At 40.5% G+C, this 12883-nt stretch overlaps 1 protein-coding gene across 1 annotated transcript; it reads right to left on the reverse strand.

Moving 5' to 3' along the window:
* Positions 1-4028: 4028 nt before the first annotated feature.
* LOC139383266 (uncharacterized) lies at positions 4029-5396 on the reverse strand (the record flags this gene model as incomplete). Its single annotated transcript, XM_071127712.1, has 3 exons — positions 5244-5396; positions 4199-4549; positions 4029-4166 (listed from the first exon to the last, which is right to left on the reverse strand). Coding segments are annotated over exons 1-3 (642 nt in total), but the record flags the coding sequence as incomplete, so codon positions are not given.
* Positions 5397-12883: the final 7487 nt, after the last annotated feature.

Genomic DNA, 12883 nt, shown 5'->3' on the forward strand with positions numbered 1-12883 from the left:
TAATGGCTCCCTGGAGAGAGGGAGGGAAAGGAAGAGAAGAATTATGTGTGGCAGTCCTGAACCACCTCGAGTGAGCTTCGAGGGACTGAGAAGCCCAAGTCTGTGTCCTGTCTTGTCCTGGCCCCAAGGATTTTCCAAATACCAATACAGGTCCACTTCTCTGCCTAGACCTGTTACTAACACAGTGAGTAGTACCCTGTAGAAAACCGTACATACACATAGTTATGCATCCCTCCGGATTACAATATCTTAATTATGGTAATGAATTCTACATTTAATTTAAACAGGACTGCATCATAAAACAAATGCAAATTCTTTAGCAATGACCCTGCTGAGCAGAGCAGAGCAGAGCAGAGATCCGTTATTAAAAAACTGGGGAGCAGAAGGGACGAGATTACAGAGATGCATAATGACTTGAATCTGCAACCCCTGCTAAATTGAAATAAAAGTAACTTTACATGACAACGTTACTTCCATTAAAAGTAACTTGTTACGTTACAACGTTACTTACGTTACTAAAAACAACAAAAAACTTAAAAGATGCCTTGTGCTTGTTGGTCATTGTTATGCTATATCCTTAACACTAGAAAAGCCCACAAAGGCTAAGACAATGACACGTCTTCTTGTATTCAACCTTCTAACAGTCTAATAAATACATTTCATATAGGCCTATGCCTATCCCAAAAATTATAATTTAGTTGTGTTTATGAAGGTAACATTAGAATATGAAAGCAAATATATTTCAAAGAACACAATAGCATTTTCATTAGTTTATGTAACTGTGGGCTATATGTACAAAATGAAAAAACACACACAAAAAAACACCACAATTCAAGTGTAAATAAACGGTTGTGAAATCCGTTGGATGTACTGCCAAATTCTCTAAAACAATGTTGGATGTGGCTTCTGATAGAGAAATGAACATTCAATTTTCTGGCAACAGCTCTGGTGAACATTCCTGCAGTCAGTATGCCAATTGCATGCTCCCGCAAAACTTGAGATCTGTGGCATTGTGTTGTGTGGCAAAACTGCACATATTAGAATGGCATTATATTGTCCCCCGCACAAGGTACACCTGTGTAATTATTATGCTGTTTAATCAGCTTCTTGATATGCCACACCTTTCAGGTGGATAGATTATCTTGGAAAATGAGAAATTCTCACTAACAGGGACATAAACAATTTTGCACAACATTTTAGAGAAGTAAGCTTTTTGTGCGTACGGAAAAAGGTTCTACAGCTGCACCATCGAGAGCATGGTTGCATCGCCGCTTGGTATGGCAACTGCAAGGCACTACAGAGGGTAATGCGTACGGCCACGTACATCATTGGTGCCAAGCTTCCTGCCATCCCGGACCTCTATACCAGGCAGTGTCAGAGGAAGGCCCAAACAATTGTCAAAGACTCCAGCCACCCAAGTCATAAATCGTTCTCTCTGCTACTGCATGTCAAGCGGTACCGGAGCGCCAAGCCTGGGACCAAAAGGCTCCTTAATAGCTTCTACCCACAAGCCAAAAGACTGCGAACAGTTAATCAAATGGCTACCCAGACTACTTGCAGTGACCCCTTGTTTTATTTGTATCAATTCTTATTCTTTGCACTGACTCTCTTACATAGACTCAACTCTAACCACACACTCACACATACTATACTGACACTCCAACACACGCACACATGCATATTGTAGGGGGAGATATTATTTAATTTTTTGGCGTGGGAAAAAAATAGGGAAATAATATTGTAAAAGTAATGACTTGCTCATTTGAAAAAGTAACTAAGTAACTGATTACTTAAATGAAATAACTAACGTGTTAAGTTACTTGTTACCACACAAACGTTATCTGAGTACTCTAACACTTTACAAGTAACGCATTACCCCACAACACTCGCCATCACCGGTGAGTAGGCTAGGCTTCAATTTATTTAGTAGCCTATTATATTTAGTCTACAAAACATGCTCTTTACATAACATAGACTGACCAGGTGAATCCAGGTGGAAGCTATGATCCCTAATTGATGTCTCCTGTTGATACTCCCAAGTGGCGCAGCGGTCTAAGTCACTGCATCTCAGCGCTAGAGGCATCACTACAGACCCAAGTTTGATCCTGGGCTGTATCTCAACTGGCCATGATTGGGAGTCCCATATGGTGTTGCACAATTGGGTTAGGGGAGGGTTTGGCTGGGGTAGACTGTCATTGTAAAATAAGAATTTGTTCTTAACTGACTTGCCTACTTAAATAAAAGTTTAAAAAATAATTCAAATAAAATAAATAAACTGTTAAATCCACTTCAATCAGTGTAGATGAAGGGGACAGAACAGGTTAAAGAAATATTTTTAAGCCTTAGGACAATTTAAAAAGATTGATTATGTATGTGTGCCATTCAAAGGGTGATTGGGCAAGACTAAGGATGTAAGTGCCTTTGAACAGGTATGGTAGCAGTTGCCAGGCGCACCGGTTTGAGTGTGTCAACAATTGCAACACTGCTTGTTTTTCACGCTCAACAATTTCCTGTGTGTATCAGGAATGGTCCACCAGCCAAAGGACATCCAACTTCAAGTTTTAATGTCACATGCACAAGTATAGTGAAATACCTTTCTTGCTAACTCAAAACCCAACAATGCAAATAATCAGTAACAATGTAATACTAGAAGAAAACACACAAGAAATAAGAAAACATGTGAAGGACACAATGAGAAAGTAAGTATGCATACTATATATAGGGTCAGTTCCAATACTATATTTACAATTAGCCAGCAGCGTACCACCCTGCATACCACTGCTGGCTTGCTTCTGAAGCTGAGCAGGGTTGGTCCTGGTCAGTCCCTGGATGGGAGACCAGATGCTGCTGGAAGTGGTGTTGGAGGGCTAGTAGGAGGCACTCTTTCCTCTGGTCTAAAAAATATCCCAATGCCCCAGGCCAGTTATTGGGGTCACTGCCCCGTGTAGGGTGCTGTCTTTCGGATGGGACGTTAAACGGGTGTCCTGACTCTCTGCGGTCATTAAAGATCCAATGGCACTTATCATAAGAGTATGGGTGTTAACACCAGTGTCCCGGCTAAATTCCCAATCTGGCCATCAAACCATCACAATCACCTAATAATCCCCAGTGAGGACTAAGAGGGTTTTATAAATAAGCATCAACCAGTGGGTTGCGATGGGTATACAGAGATGACCAGTTTACAGAGGAGTATAGAGTCCAGTGATGTTTTTTATTTTTTTTATTTTACCTTCCTCTCCCCTGTAACTATTCCCCAGGTTGTTGCTGCAAATGAGAATGTGTTCTCAGTCAACTTACCTGGTAAAATAACAGATGAATAAATACAATGTGTAGGGATGCTGGAGGTAGATATGTATAGGGGTAAGGTGAATAGCCAACAGGATATAAGATAAACAGAGTAGTATCAGCTTGTTTGTGTGTGCGTAGAGTCAGTATAAATGTATGTGCATTAAGAAAGTATTCAGACCACTTCACTTGAACCACATTTTGTAACATTACAGCCTTATTCTAAAATGGATTAAATAGTTCCCCCTCCCCCTCATCAATCTACACACAATGCCCCATGATGCCAAAGCAAAAACAGGTTTTTAGAAATTTATTACAAATAAAAAACGGAAAAGTATTCAGACCCTTTACTCAGTACTTTGTTGAAGCACCTTTGGCAGCCTCAAGTCTTTTGGGGTATGATACTACAACCTTGGCACACCTGTTTTTTGGGGAGTTTCTCCCATTCCTCTCTGCAGATCCTCTCCAGCTTTGTCAGGTTGGATGGGGAGCATCGCTGCACAGCTATTTTTATGTCTCTCCAGAAATGTTTGTTCATGTTCAAGTATGGGGTCTGGCTGGTCCACTCAAGGACATTCAGAGACTTTTCACGAAGCCACCACTGCGTTGTTTTGGCTGTGTGATAAGGGTAGTTGTCCTGTTGGAAGGTGAACCTTCGCGCCAGTGTGAGGTCCTGAGCGCTCTGGAGTAGGTTTTCATCAAGAATCTCTCTGTACTTTGCTCCGATCATCTTTCCCTCTATCCTGACTAGTCTCCCAGTCGCTGCCGCTGAAAAACTTACCCACAGCATGATGCTGCCACCACCATGCTTCACTGTAGGGATGGTTCCAGGTTTCCTCCAGATGTGATGCTTGGCATTTAGGCCAAAGAGTTGAATTTTGGTTTCATCAGACAAGAGAATCTTGTTTCTCATGGTCTGAGAGTCCTTAAGGTGCCTTTTGGCAAACTCCAAGCAGGCTATCATGTGCCTTTTACTGAGGAGTGGCTTCCGTCTGGCCACTCTACCACAAAGGCCTGATTGGTGGAGTTCTGCACAGATGGTTGTACTTCTGGAAGGTTCTCCCATCTCCACAGAGGAACTCTGGAGCTCTGTCATGGTGACCATCGGGTTCTTGGTCACTTCCCTTACCAAGGTCCGTCTCCCCCGATTGATCAGTTTGGACAGGCGGTCACCTCTAGGAAGAGTCTTGGTGGTTCCAAACATCATCCATTTAAGAATGATGGAAGCCACTGTGTTCTTGGGGACCTTCAATACTGCAGACATTTTTTGGTACCCTTCCCCAGATCTGTGCCTCTACCCAATCCTGTCTTGGAGCTCTACGGACAATTCTTTCGACCTCGTGGCTTGGTTTTTGCTCTGACATGCACTGTCAACTGTGGGACCATATATAGACAGGCATGTGCCTGTCCAAATCATACCCAATCAATTGAATTTACCACATGTGGTAAAGTTGTTGAAACATCTTAAGGATGATCAATGGAAACAAGATGCACAGGAGCTCAATTTAGAGTCTCATAGCAAAGGGTCTGAATTGTAATGAAATAAGGTTTTTCTGTTTTTAATGTTTAATACATTTGCCAAAATTCTAAAAAACAGTTTTTGCTTGCTTTGTAATTATAAGGTATTATGTGTAGATTGATGAGGGGGGAAAAATATTCAGTCCATTTTAGAATTAGGCTGTAACGTTACAAAATGTGGAAAAAGTCAAGGGGTCTGAATACTTTCCGAATGCACTGTATTATGTGTGTGAGCAGATGATGGAGTGAGTGTGTGTTTGTGTGTAGGGCCCCTGTTAGTGTGCATAAAGAAAGTGCAAAACTAAAACTAAAAGCTCAATAAAGATACAAGGTTAACTCCGATTGTCCGTGTAGTTATTTTGTTAGCTATTTATCAGTCTTATTGGTGGGAATAAAAGCTGTTCAAGAGCCTGTTGGTGCCAGACTTGATGCACCGGTACTGCTTGCAGTGCAGAAGCAGACGATTGGTGGTTGTTGTCTTTAACGATTTTCCGGGACTTGCTACAACACCGCCTGATATAGATGCCCTGGATGGCAGGGAGCCTGGCCCCGGTGATGTACTGGGTTGTCCGCGCTACCCTCTGTAGAGCCATGCGATCGAGGTAGGTACTATTGCCACACCAGGCAGTGATGCAGCCAGTCAAATTGCCCTAAATGGTACAGCTGTAGAACCTTTTGAGGATTTGATGACCCATGCCAAACCTTTTCAACCGCCTGAAGGTGAAAAGGTGCTGTCGCGCCTTTGTTCACGACTGTGCATGTGTGTTTGGACCATTTGAAGTATTTAGTGATTTGCACACCGAGGACTAAGCACACATCCCTGGGTTGTGGGGTGTGTTGCCTACCCTCTCCACCTGAGGTTGGCCTGTCAGGAAGTCCAGGATCCAGTTGCAGAGCTCCCTCTGTTCAGACCCAACTTGACACAGCTGTGGGAAGCATCCCTGTGGAACACTTTCGACACCTTGTAGAGTGCATGCCCTGACGAATTGAGGGCAAAACTGGGTGCAACTCAATATTAGGAAGGTGTTCCAAATGTTTTGTACACTCAGTGTACAAAATCCGTGTCCCTTCGTAGTTTTTATTGCTCTCAGTTTGTCACTGTCAGAGTAGCCTCTTATTTAAGTTATTTGTGTGGTATTAAAAAATATTCTACTTATGCCTTCTATCATGTAAATGCGTTTATAAAAGTCATTTTTTTCAGACCCCGCTAAAAGATTCTCCCCATGTGTAGAAATCCAGAAAAAATGCTATAGACATGTTTAATAGCAATGGACATAGCCGCGGGAAGATGTTTTGAGTTGGAGGGGCTGGGATAAAAATCCCCTTTATAATAAAGCATTGCATGAATAAATAATCACATTTGCATATTGGCATACAGTTGAGCAGACAGATTACTTAGTTACAGTATGGTGTACAAAACTACACAGGCAGGACAGAGACCAGAGTTTTATGTAATGGCGTGATACGTTTCACAATTTGCAGCTAAGCCATAAATGCAGATACACACATTTGACATGTTTATGAATGGGATTATTTTCCCACTACAACCTAATTTTACAGGTAACCCAAGCCTTTTTACAAACTTTCATGGATTTGTGTAATGTCAATGGGATAGACTATATATCTGTTCTAGACATCTGTTGCCCATATACAATTTTTCTCCCCTCTAAACTGTGAGCAGCCATAGCAATATAAATACTGGTGATGGTTATGGTCTTTGGCATATGTCGAAAAATATACATTGGCTTTATTCACAACCCCTCTCACTCACTGTCCATGCTGAGAAGAAACATGGCTGCTTTGACAGATGGTTTAAAAACACATTTCACAATTCTACCTGCCTGTGAAGGTACCCAACATAAATCATTCACAATCCTCTTTCTTTGGCTTGGCTCTAGCATTGCTGCTTCTGAAATGCCATTAACAACAGTGGTCTCTTTAACACTGCTAAGGGCACTAGGGTAGTAGTATAGGCTATTATACAATGGGTGGGTCTAATCCTGAATGCTGATTGGTTAAAACCGCATTCCAGCTGTTACCACCATCTAAATCTATGATCTTAAAATGCCTATTTACTCTGGTCCAGCTGACTGCGCAATACATTGTCATCAGCTCAGCCAGGCAATTTTTAAACTTCATCTCCAATATAAAAAGCATCTAGACATTATCTCCCATTTCTTTTTGACTCAAATGTCGTTTTCAACAGTGGATATTTGTATAGACCTTGCTCTCTGTCTCTACCGAAATTTGCAGCATTGTTTCAATATTCAAATTTGATCTCCAGCTATCCCATAGTAATGAACGTGTCGGGAGTCGAGATGAGACAGACAGGTAGGCAGCTTCTCTCAGCCAGTCGAAATCATGAATCGGCATCATTTTTATGGATATATACAAAGAGCAATCAATAGAAAACAGGTAAAACTAAACAAAGTGCAGCTACTTTGAAGTCGTTCCATTTTCAGTTTGGAGTGATTGTGTTAGCTGTGTTGTTGGCTAGCTCTCAAGCAACAGTGTCCATTTTCTATGCCAAGTCATTGCAAAAATTACAGACAAACAAGAAACTACAAGTAATCTAGTAAAAACCATAGAATTCACAAGAGTATAACAAAATCAAAAACAGCAAATTAAAAACATTGACAGGTCAGGGAATCAGTCTCAAGATCATTCATCAGTGATTTAAAAAATACCAATCTGGACAAGTTCTTCCAGTTTAAAAGTATTTTGTAAGGCGTTCCAAGACGATGGCGCAGAGTACATAAAAGCCCTTTTACCAAATTCAGTTCGGGCATTTGGAACAATTAGCAGGATAAAGTCCAGCGAAAGAAGAGAGTATCCACCACATTTCTGAACAATAAAAATGCCCAAATAAAAAGGTAGTAAAACCCCAAATGGCTTTGTAAATAAAAGTATACCAGTGCCTGAGCCTACGAGTGACCAGCCAACCCTGGTATACAAAGTGCAGTGGTGCGTAAGAATTTTGAAGTTTAAAATAAATTTCAAAGTGCCATGGTAAAGGGTGTCAATTGATCTCAAACACTGAGCGGAAGCATTCATATATAAAATATTGTGATAACATGCGTCTTGGTGAGAGGTGTAGGAGTCAGGCGCAGGAGAGCAGGGATGTCTGAGAAGCGTGTTTAATAATATAGTCCACCAATACAAAACGGCACAGACAAAAATCCCAAAACTACGCTCTCGAATACTCAGAAACTCATGCAAACGCACGGAGGAACAAACACAGTTCCGACACTTTACATACACGTGCGTAATAGCGAAAAAACAACAAACATCAAATACAATCGAGCGCAATACACACAAATCTAATCCTGCACGAATTACGGCAGGTAACAGGTGCCCTATATACCCACAGAAATCAAAGCAATTGAAAACCAGGTGTGAAAAGGAACACAGACAAAACAACCAGAAAAAGAAAAAGAGATCGGTAGTGGCTAGTAGACCGGCGACGCCGAGCGCCGAGCGCCGCCTGAACAGGGAGAGGAGTTAGCTTCGGTAGAAGTCGTGACAAATATCCCCATAGTCTAGTAAAGGCATAAATATAGCTGATACTCTCCGCCTTCTGGCTTCAAATGAAAAACAGGCCTTATTCCTAAAATAAAATCCCAATTTCAGCTTCAATTTTTTTGTAAGTTGAATATGCAGTTTAAAAGAGGCCGTCATCAATTTAAATTCCAAGATATTTATGAGGTTACAACCTCAATCTCCTTGCCCTGACAGGTAGTAATAGGTGAAAGGTTCAGAGGTCTATTTCCTGCTTTAGAAAACACCATTAGTTTAGTTGTGTCAGTATTGAGGATAAGCTTCAATTGACACAAGGTATGTTGAACAGTATAAAAAGCAGTTTGCAAGTTCTGGAAAGCTTTTGTAAGAGACGAGGCACAACGGTAAATAACAGTATCATCAGCATAAAAATTAAATTGCGCATTTTGGACATTTTTGTCTAAATCATTTATATAAACAGTTGTGTCGTGTTTTTGGCTATGCCGGATTAAGTGATATGACATGCTATTCGACAAAATAATTTCTCCGTAAATAATATCACCTGATTGAGCTAATCATGTAAATGTAATTAATTAGAGAGTCGGGCACCACAAAATAATATTTATAGAGCTGTTATCTTCCGAATAAACTCTTAAAGACCTAGTAATATTTTACATCCATAGCAGTCAACATTAATCTTAATCTTACTTCAGTCTCATCTGAAAGTTGTAAATTCTTGGTTATCTGCAAGAACCCTGGCTAACAATTTGAATCAGCAATACAAAATTGGGTTTAATCATTTATTTACTAAATACCTAACTAATCACACAGACACATAATTAAATCATAACTTGATTACAAATTACGTCATAAAGGAAAACGTCCCTAGCGGGCGGAACAGATATGACAGCTTGTTACACAAAGGAAAAGGGGCTGGGTTGAGTGAAAGAGCGGGACACTGAGGAACAATGGGAAAAAGCTGTGCTATCGTAAATACAGTATCTTATGCATTCTAAATTACCGGCCATTTGGAAAAGGAAAATGCAATAAATATTTACTCTGAGCTGCACTTCAGTAGGTTGGAGGTAGATGGAAGACCGTGTTGCCAAACCGAATCCTCTGTCCTTTGAAGAATGTCTCTGGTGGTCACTTGGATAAATTGTAGTAACGTCGTTGTGTGATAGACGGGATACTCTGTCTGTTCCTTCCTAACCTGCATTTGCAGCTGTGGTCGCTAACTCAACAGCTAGGAGGTATCACTTCTGTAGTGAATAAGAGTTGAAAAGTTCATACCATTCGCAACCAAAGCTCATGCTGATGTTTGCTTCGTTCTGTAGTTATCATCTGAACCATTCTGACATAGGACCGTCACCCTCATATCCTCGGAACAGGAAGCTCTATTGTCGTCAAGGCTTTATATAGGAAGGGAGAAGAGGGCGTGTTTGAAAAGTTTTATAGCCCATATCCCTTCACAGAGGCGGGCCACTGAGTGAGCAGCCCTAACTTATGAAAACCCACATCTCTCATTTTAGAAGCTAAAATCACATTTCATCCCGTCACAAATAATTTAATCTTTAAACATTTAAATTGAACAACAATTCCATGTGAATCCGATAACTCTGATGTGTAGACTTTCCACTGTAGAGTTTATGTAATCTTATCATTGATGAGAATGTCTAAGATGACAACCGAACTGACATCATATTCATTAAGTACCACCGCATATGTTCAATTGTTCGATTACCAGAATATAGTTCATTTCCCCCCACATTCTGACGTTCCCAGAATCTCTATGTTAACCAAGAGTTTTGCGAATGTAACCTTATAGTAGGGTAGAGAGAGGAAAAAGGGGGAAGAGGTATTTATGACTGTCATAAACCAACCCCCCAGGCCAACGTCATGACAGTTGATTTAGGTGCAATCTTACTGGCAGCAATATCCTTGCCTGTGAAGCCCTTTTTGTGCAAAGCAATAATGACGGCACGTGTTTCCTTGCAGATAACCGTGGTTGACAGAGGAAGAACAATGATTCCAAGCACCACCCTCCTTTTGAAGCTTCCAGTCTGTTATTCGAACTCAATCAGCATGAAAGAGTGATCTCCAGCCTTGTCCTCGTCAACACTCACACCTGTGTTAACGAGAGAATCACTGACAGGATGTCAGCTGGTCCTTTTGTGGCAGGGCTGAAATGCAGTGGAAATGTTTTTGGGGGATTCAGTTCATTTGCATGGCAAAGAGGGACTTTGCAATTCATCTGATCACTCTTCATAACATTCCGGAATATATTATCCTGTTGTGCCTATAGGTTCCCATGCGGGAACTACACCCTGCCATTCAGCTGAAACGGTGGCGCAGGGAATGCAAAAATATTCTTAGAAATATTTAACCTCCACACATTAACAAGTCCAATACCTCAAATGAAAGATAAACACCTTGTTCATCTACCCAGCGTGTCAGATTTTAAAAATGTTTTACGACATAAACATAGCACATATTTATGTTAGACCACCACAAAAACACAGACAATATGCAGCCATTTTGTAGAACAAAAGATACAATCACAAAAGCAGGATTAAAATAAAAATCATTCACTAACCTTTTGAAAATCTTCATCAGATGACAGTAATATGACATGTTACACAGTACATTTATGTTTTGTTCGATAATATGCATTTTTTATCCATAAATCTCGGTTTACATTGACGCCATGTTTAGAACATTCTCCAAAATGTCGGGAGAAATTTTAGAAAGCTACGCCAGATAACAGAAATACTCATCATAAACTTTGACTAAAGATACATGTTCTACATATAATTAGAAAGATACACTGGTTCTTAATGCAACCGCTGTGTCACATTTTTTTTTAACATTACGGAATTAGTTTACCATGCAATAATCTGAGACGGCGCTCAGACGTAACAATATTTCTCCGCTATGTTGGAGTCAACAGAAATACAAAATTACAACATAAATATTCCCTTACCTTTGATGGTCTTCGATCAGAATGTAGTGGAAGGAGTCCTACTTCAACGATAAATCGTTTTGTTTCATAATGTTCAATTCTAGTGTCCATGTAGTAGCATCTGCTAACACTTTCAGCTCAAATGCCCAAAAAATGACTTCTGGTCCAGAATAATTGTGCATCAAAACTTCCAAATTACATATTACAGGTCGACGAAACTGGTCAAACTAAGTGCAGAATCAATCTTTAGGATGTTATAATCATACAGATCGAATATCATTCCAACCGGGACATCCATGTTCGTCTGAGGCTGATTGGAACAAAGGAAGCACTCTTCCCCAAGCGCACATGAAAATCCTTGCGACACTTACAGTTTCTCACCCCATTAGGTCAAAGTTCACAGCATATGCTCCATTCCAAGTTCTACTGAATGAGGACTACTAGTGGAAGACATAGGAAGTGTTTCCAGATCCATAACTTGTTGGGAAGGGAGGGGGCGATGACGTCAAAGTTGCCCCAACTTTCAGGATCCCAAAACTAGTTTGGAAGAATGCCTGCCCTGTGAGTTCTGTTATACTCACAGACATAATTCAAACGGGTTTAGAAGCTTCAGAGTGTTTTCTATCCAATAATAATAATAATATGCATATATTAGCAATTTAGGACAGATTTTTATGCAGTTCAATATGGGCATGCAATTCATCCAAAGGGGAAATACCGCCCCCTATCCTTAACAAATATGCAAATTGCCATCATACAAACTGAGGCAGCAGACTTTGTGAAAATTAATACTTGTGTCATTCTCTCAACTTTTGGCCACGACTGTATATATTTACATGTTGAAAGTCTTCGTTGGGTATCTCTGTTGGGCCCAGGCCTTCGTGGGCAGGGTTCCGCTTGGTAAGAAGGGGGGCCTGTTCTCCAGATGGTCTTCTACTTCGTTCTCAGGTGTAAGTCTCTGATTGTCCACAAGAGGTCACAATGTCCTCCCTCTTAGTTGTCTGTTTACTTGCACTCTTTCTGGAAGAGTGGTCTTCTGAGGACGGTGTCGATGATCTCATAGTGGTGATGAAAGCAGTGTAGGCAACGATGAATTGAAGAGAATAACTGGATGGTCCTACTTAAATTTACCGTCTTAGACACAGAACAGCTACTCAACCATAGCATTGATTGTTTAGAGGTTCCATTGTCTTTTTCAACGTCATGTTGCAGTTTTCGGGGTCGTGACTAATGTGGACCAAGCTTCAGCTTATGGTCCTTCTAGTCTGGTATGTTAATTCTTAACTCAAACCTCTTATACCCTAGGGTAGAAAGGGGTGTTTACGTCATGCTGACACACTCTATGGGCTCCCTGGGGTGTGGCTAGTTATGAGGCAAGGTATCATCATTTACTATGATCTCGTTAGAGAACTAAAATCACAATCTTATCTTCACAAAAACATTCTTTATCCTTGATATTTTCTACACAACAAAAAGGGTGTAAACCTGATATACACAGTGTAAAAGCTCTTCAAGTTACAATGTTTCATTATAACGTATTTATAATCATTTTAATGGCATCACAAAATATACATTCATTTTCCACATTCCATCTCTCATCATTCCCAACATTCGGATGTT

The sequence above is a fragment of the Oncorhynchus clarkii genome, chromosome 25 (genome assembly GCF_045791955.1).
Source record: "Oncorhynchus clarkii lewisi isolate Uvic-CL-2024 chromosome 25, UVic_Ocla_1.0, whole genome shotgun sequence".
In the NCBI taxonomy this organism is placed as follows: Eukaryota; Metazoa; Chordata; class Actinopteri; order Salmoniformes; family Salmonidae; genus Oncorhynchus; species Oncorhynchus clarkii.